The sequence below is a fragment of the Brassica napus genome, chromosome C9 (genome assembly GCF_020379485.1).
Source record: "Brassica napus cultivar Da-Ae chromosome C9, Da-Ae, whole genome shotgun sequence".
In the NCBI taxonomy this organism is placed as follows: domain Eukaryota; kingdom Viridiplantae; phylum Streptophyta; class Magnoliopsida; order Brassicales; family Brassicaceae; genus Brassica; species Brassica napus.
In genome coordinates this window covers 12,669,209-12,676,384 of record NC_063452.1, presented here as the reverse complement: position 1 = coordinate 12,676,384, position 7,176 = coordinate 12,669,209, and the positions used below count along the sequence as shown (strand labels likewise).

The following is a 7,176-nucleotide window of genomic DNA, read 5'->3' as shown; positions in this document are numbered from 1 at the left end:
TTGGCCTAGTGCTAAGCACTATCAAGGGTGGTTTCTTTACATTAACAGCTTACATAAGCGATTTCTCAGCACCATCAAAGCCATTTACACTAGTAGGAAAGTAGAGATCTCCTAAGTTACCCATAATATGTAGAACAGTAGAAGTATCAATGTAAGTACGATAGATGTGAGTTGGACTGTTGGTATGAACCTAACGAGTTAGTAAAAAGCAGGAACTAATCGTGGACTAATTATAAGCAGTTTTTTCTATTTTCGGATAAAAAACACACACACAAACAAAGCAAGAAGAGATTTGTTGTGCACAAACACGAATCAAACAAGAACAACTTGCAAAAAAACACGATTGAGGCATATAATCTGTTTTAGGATTTACATAAATAAGTAATTTACAACTCATTAAACCAATATTTATACAACATCAAAATGTGATATTCAATTTCTCTTTAAAACTTCCTTATTTATTAAAAATGGTTTCTCAATCTTGATAAATGATAACTAATCAATCTTTGTCTGGTAAAGAATATGAACTTTTACGGTGGAATGAAATTTAAACCACTTCCCGAATTAACAAGATCTATAATATCTTCAGTCTAACTACAATAACCTCAGCATCGCATATCTATAGACATCTGCCCTAGTTATGTCCAGATTTTATCGTCTTCTTCCCGAAACAAATCTTGTCAAACGGGAGAGATCGAAGCAGAGCAAGAGCTAACTCCAACAATCAGTACGTTTTCCACCGTCCACTTCTTCCGAGTAACAGACTGCTTCATTTGTATGTTCGAGGCCATATTCAAATGCTTCGGCAGGTCCAAGCTCAGTTTCGTCTTCTAACACTTGGTCGTCTAAGCCACATTCATCGCTCCCATTCTCGTCGGTCAAGATCCTGGCACCACAGTCAATAATATTGAAATCGTTGGAGTTGCTGCTCAGCTCGAGTACTATCTCTCTGCTCATATCAGATGGGTAGAACTCTAGAAACCGAGAGTCGAAAACAAATAGATGCTCCCTTCGAAACTTGTGGACTTCGCCTACGTAGACCAACATTTCAACTGGATAGAAGTCGTCTTGAGCTACGCCTATGCGACGACACTTTAGCTGGGAAAAACTAAACTCTTGCTGCTTAGGAGAAATCACGACGCAAACCACAAAGCCGCTGTAAGGGTTACCGTCTGGACGAATAGTCAATGAGGTTCCTCTTCCTCGGTGATCGAACTCTTCAGGCACTTCTGTTCCTGGTAAGAGTGCCCCTCCTGTAAAGAAAGATTGTTTAAAAATTGCTCTTCTTGCTTGTTGACTAAGTTTGAAGCAGTTGATGAAATTGAGCCGCGCATTTGGATTGTTCAAAGAGCTAGATACGGTCTCCAGTGACTCACAGTCTTCCGCTATTATGGTTTTGACCGAGCCAGGGAGCTTTGGTAATGACGCGAGTCTTGTGCAGCCAGCTAGATTAAGGTTCCGTAGCTGATGAAGGGCTTTGATACTATCTGAGATCTTTTGAATATCAGAATAGCTTAGGTCTAGATCTGTGACATTCTTGGGGAGATATGTTAATCTCTTTAGCTTTCCACCTTTGTTTATACTGAGAGACGTAAGACGAGTCCACAGCGTAGTTGATGCAGGCACATCTTCAACCGCTGTCTCAGATATACACAGTTTTCTGATGTTCGTTGACATGACTGGAATGTTTTTCAACCTTGAGCATCCTCTCATGAAGACTTCATCAAGGGATGCCAAGTTCATGCGAGCTGGAATTACTTGTAGGTTTATGCATCCACTCACCCACAACTTCTGTAGTTTATGAAGATTCGAACAAGAGGATGGAATCTCTACCAAGCTCCCGCAGCCTATTAGATCCAACTTCTCAAGATTTGTAGCATTTGAAAGATCGGGAAGTTCCTTCAAATGAACAGATCCTGAAAAATCCACCTTCTGGAGATTTGCAAGCGGCTGAACGTAGACAGAAAAAGAAAGAAAATCATATAACATGAAGATAAAATATACATATCTATCTTATTAAAATATATACTATACAGAACTAGCATAAAATATACTATACTCTATTATAAATTAATATTAATATATTTTAATGTGACTAACAACATAAATTAATGTATTTTTAGCATATTTCAAGTTCTTAAAATGAATATTATAAAATGAAATATTCAAATTAATATTAATATATTTTAAATTCATTTTTAATCTAAATCTAGAAATGAAATTTATATTTATCAACATGACCAAAATATAATATCTAAAACGGGTTAGAAATGTCAAATAAAATTAAGTACTATTGTATATATAAATTCATTTCTATTATAATAAAAGTTATCTATAGTATTATCATTTACGATCAACATCATTTATATTTTAAAAACCTTAAGACCACGCAAAACTACTTTTATGTACTACGAAAAATATTAACAAAATCGGTTAACGAATATTAACAAAATAAGCACAAATATTTTTTTTTTATAAATTAAAACTTTATCAAAAAAATAAGAGAAATTACTTAGAAAATGCGGATAAAAACCTATTTTATATTATTAAAGTACAATACCTTGATCCCTTCCCATAGCTTCGCGAGCTTGCTATTCTTCATACTGAGTTCAACAAGATATTGAGGATTGAACGTAGGAGGAAGACACTTGCTCGGATATGCTTCCCAATCTAGTAACCTTAGTCCGCACGGAAACTGAATCTCCTCCGGTATATGCATTCTATCATTCCCGTCATATTGTCTTTTGTAAATTTTGAGGAATCGGAGATCAGTCATTCTTTTAAAAGCTTTCTTGCTGATGGATAGTTCGTTGATTCTTGATATATCAAACGATATACCAAGAACATTCCATGTACCCTAGTCAAATTCCAAATAAATAGAAACTGTAAGCACCCCCTGGCAAATGTTTGGTTTAAAGAATGACACTTACTGAACAAAAAATATAGTAAATACAGGAGAAAGAACTTACTTTGGCATGTTGAAGAACATCACAAATCTCCCGAGCATTCATCAAGATCCGGCGTTTCCAAGGGTCTTGTTTTTGAATGGCTTTTTTACCCATTTGTTCTAGTAATCTGTGCATCACTATTCTATGCTCATATCCAATGGTCTCTATGATGAGAGATCTGTTTACAAGGATCTTCAACCCATGTTTGACATCCAAGTCACTGTCATCGAACATGGTGTTCACGAGATTCCAACTTTTATAGTTGAAAAAGACTGCAATGTGGAGGAATAGCGTTTGCTCATTCTCATCTAAGCTCTCATAGCCCACTCTTAGTACGTCCTCAATATCTCGATCAAGAATAGTTCCGCTATCTCGATCAAGATTAGTCTCCAGCCTGCTCAGTACCTCTTCCCATTCATCCGCCTCCTTCCCACGCAAAGATGAACCCACAACACTTAGACCCAACGGAAGGTTATCACAAAGCTTTGTCACTCTTGGTACAAGCTTTTCAAAACCCTGGTTGTGAGAGTTGTTTCCAAAAGCATATCTGCATAAGATCTTGAGCGCTTGTTCATCAGATGGAAGCCCCACACGGTACATATTTTTGATACCATGTTGCTGCAAAATCTCTTTGTTTTCTGTGGTAATTATAATCCTGCTTCCAGAACCAAACCATGTTGTTTTATTTGCTAGCGCTTCTAATTGCTTTATATGGTACACATCATCAAGAATGATGAGCACCCTATGCTTGGATAGCCTTTCTTCTATCACACCAGAATGGCCTATCCTAATTCTACCAAGATTCAAGAGATTTGAAAGAAATTGCTCCTGTAAACGCAGCTTCCAACCATGTTCATCAAAACCACTATGATTGTTTTCCCTAAGGTTGTCCACAAAACAAGTAAGCTGAAACCTATTAGAGATTTGATTTTGTAAAGCCCTACTAGCAATGGTGGTCTTACCAATGCCCGCAGGACCAGTGATTGCAACCATCATAACTCCATTATCATCTAAATTTAGTAAAGACTTCAATTCTCTTATGTGAGGTTCAAGTCCCAACATGCCATCAAAGTCTCTAGACGGTGTAGCATTGAGTTTATCTGAAACGTCTCTGGCAATTTGCTTGATCATGTCCGCTTCATTTGCCCTAACAAAAGAGAAAGAACAGGAAAGTGTAAGGATAAGAAGAATATACGATGAAGATCTACCATTTACTGCATAATATTCTAGTTCCTCTCTAAAGAATGTTGTTAATATCTTCTCTAGTCTTCTTGTATATATTGGAACTCTTGTACATTGTGAAAGATATATGAAATACAACTTCTGCATGGTATCAGAGCAATACGGATTACCCTAAAAAAAAAAAAAAAAAAATTTAGCAGCCGCCACACCCTCATCTCATCCCGATCTCGATCTCTTCTCACCAAAAACACCATGGCTGCTATCGCTGAAGAACTCGACGCCACAAAACCTCTTCTCAACATTAACATGGTTAACGTCAACAAACTCACATCAACGAACTACATGACGTGGAACCCTCAGCTCCATGCTTTACTTAACGGCTACGCTTTAGCTGGTCACCTCGATGGATCTTCACCAGCCCCTCCTCCAACGATCACCGTCGATGACGCGACTGTCACAAACCCAGAACACACGAAGTGGCACCGCCAAGATCGTCTCATATACAGTGGCCTATTAGGAACTCTGTCGCCTTCGATCCAGTCGCTTGTCACCAACACAACGACTGCTTATGAGATGTGGAAGTCCCTCAGCGCTACGTATGCCACTCCAAGCAGAGGCCACATTCAACAACTCTGGCTTCAGCTAAAGCAGTGTTGGGTTTTCCCTCATTAGCCCAAGAATAATAACTAATCAAGTTATAACCCAAGAGCCCAAGAAGAGGAGATATGTAGAGAAAAATGGAGAAGGATGAAGAAGTGTGTAGAAGAAGAATTGTGTAGAAGAAGAGAGAAAGTTATGGAGTTAGATATTTTGAAATAAATAATAATTTAGAGAAATCTAGAACTTGTTGGAGTGTGCTCCTCCACTTGTATAAATAGGGGTGCTTGGCACCATTTGTAATCATACACATCAAGAAAACAAAGAGAGAAAACATTTGTAAGAGAGAGTTCTCAAAATAAAATCTTTGTAAACCCTTTCCAAAATTATAAAGAGTCTTCTTCTTAAATCTTTTAGTTGTCTAATCCCATCTTCATCTCATCGATATTGGGTAATTTTCCCAACAAGTGGTATCAGAGCCAGGTTCAAACATAACATCAAGACCCGTGAGATTCAAAATGGAGGCTACTGTTACCGTTGAAGGTTACATGTTCAAACTCACGACAGACAACTACTCTTATTGGAAACCGATGATGGAAGATCACCTTTATTGTAAGGATTTGCATGAACCCATCATCATGAAGGAGAAGCCGGAAGGAAAGGATGACAAAACATGGGAAATACTAAACCGAAAGGCGGTTGCTGTAATCCGTAAGTACATTGACCGATCTCTCTTTGAACATGTTTCTACCTACACAAATGCTTTTGAATTATGGACAAAACTTGAATCCATGATTCAAAAGAAAACACCTCGAAACAAAGCTCTTCTTGTTCGACGGTTGGTAAAGTTGGAGTACAAGGATGGCCAGAGCATGATGGAGCACTTGAACAATTTCAAGGGGATTGTAAATCAGCTTAACAAAGTTGATATGAAGGTTGAAGACGAAATGCAAGCCCTTTTACTCCTTAGTTCACTACCGGAGAGTTGGGACACACTAGTTGTCACTCTAAGCAATTCAGCACCGGAGGGAAAGCTTACCATGGACACCGTCACTGATAGCCTTCTAAACGAAGAAGTTCGCAGGAAGGAGCGAGGTTCGAGTTCTTATTCAGAAGCTAACATTGTTGATAGACGAGGTAGAGAAGAGACTCGTGGCCAAAACAGAAGCAGAGGACGAGACCAATCTCGAGGAAGATCTAAGTCACGTCCGAGAGTTACTTGCTATTACTGTGGCAAACCGGGTCACATGAAGTCGGAATGTCGGTTTCTCAAGAAAGACAAACAAGCCGGTAATATCAAACCAGACCGGTTCAATCCTACAAAGAAGCATGAAGACAAGACTACCACCATTGTGGAAGACCAGAGCGAAGAATTATATCTCGTTGGAGAATGTAATCTTAGCTCTGATGATAGCTCATGGATCGTTGATTCTGGTGCTTCTTTTCACGTCACCCCTCATGGAAGCTTCTTCACAACCTATCAAAGTGGTAACTTTGGTAATGTTCAAATGGGAAATCAAGGAAGAAGCAAGATCATTGGAAAGGGGGATGTTATTCTTACATCAAACACTGGATGTAAGATAGTTCTCAAGGATGTGAGACATGTTCCCGACATGCGACTCAATCTCATATCAACCGGAAAGCTCGATGATGTCGGCTTGGACAGTCATTTTGGTGGTGGCAAATGGAAGTTAACCAAAGGAAGTTTGATCATGGCTCGAGGAAGAAAAGAAGGCTCATTATACGTTACTCAAGCCAAGCTTTGCAAGGAAGAAGTAAATGTCGCAAGTGATGACATCGATATATGGCACCGAAGACTCGGGCATATGAGTGAGAAAGGTTTAAATATACTTTCTCGCAAGAAACTTCTTCCTGATATGAAAGGTATTCCTCTCTCACCATGTCATGATTGCTTAGCCGAAAAACAACATAGGGTCGCTTTCCGAAGATCATCTACGCCTATGAGAAGAAAACATATTCTTGATCTTGTGCATACTAACGTATGCTCCATGTCCGATAAATCCAATGGAGGGCATCATATTTCGTCACCTTTATTGATGACCATTCAAGGAAGGTATGGGTATACCTTTTGAATTCAAAAGATCAAGTTCTTGATACTTTCAAGGAATTTGTAGCCCAAGCAGAGTGAAGTACGGGTCAAAAACTCAAGTGTGTTCGATCTGACAATGGTGGAGAGTACCGAGGTCCCTTTGAAGCGTTTTGCAAAGCTCATGGAATCAGGATGGAGAAGACACCACCAAAGACGCCACAACTGAACGGGCTAGCTGAAATAATGAATCGAACGATCACAGAAAGAGTTCGGTGCATGCTCTCTCACGCTAAACTACCCAAGCCATTTTGGGGAGAAGCCATAAAGACTGCAGTGGACGTCATAAATCTTACACCATCAGTTCCTTTGGAAGGCGATGTCCCGGAGGAAGTTTGGTCG

At 39.0% G+C, this 7,176-nt stretch overlaps 1 protein-coding gene across 1 annotated transcript; it reads right to left on the bottom strand.

Moving 5' to 3' along the window:
- Window positions 1-481: 481 nt before the first annotated feature.
- On the bottom strand, window positions 482-4,756 carry LOC125593415 (disease resistance protein RML1B-like). The gene is made up of 3 exons (XM_048770011.1): window positions 2,970-4,756; window positions 2,561-2,857; window positions 482-1,950 (listed from the first exon to the last, which is right to left on the bottom strand). The coding sequence occupies exons 1-3, from the start codon at window positions 4,275-4,277 to the stop codon at window positions 712-714; spliced, it is 2,844 nt and encodes a 947-aa protein (XP_048625968.1). The 5' UTR covers window positions 4,278-4,756; the 3' UTR covers window positions 482-711.
- Window positions 4,757-7,176: the final 2,420 nt, after the last annotated feature.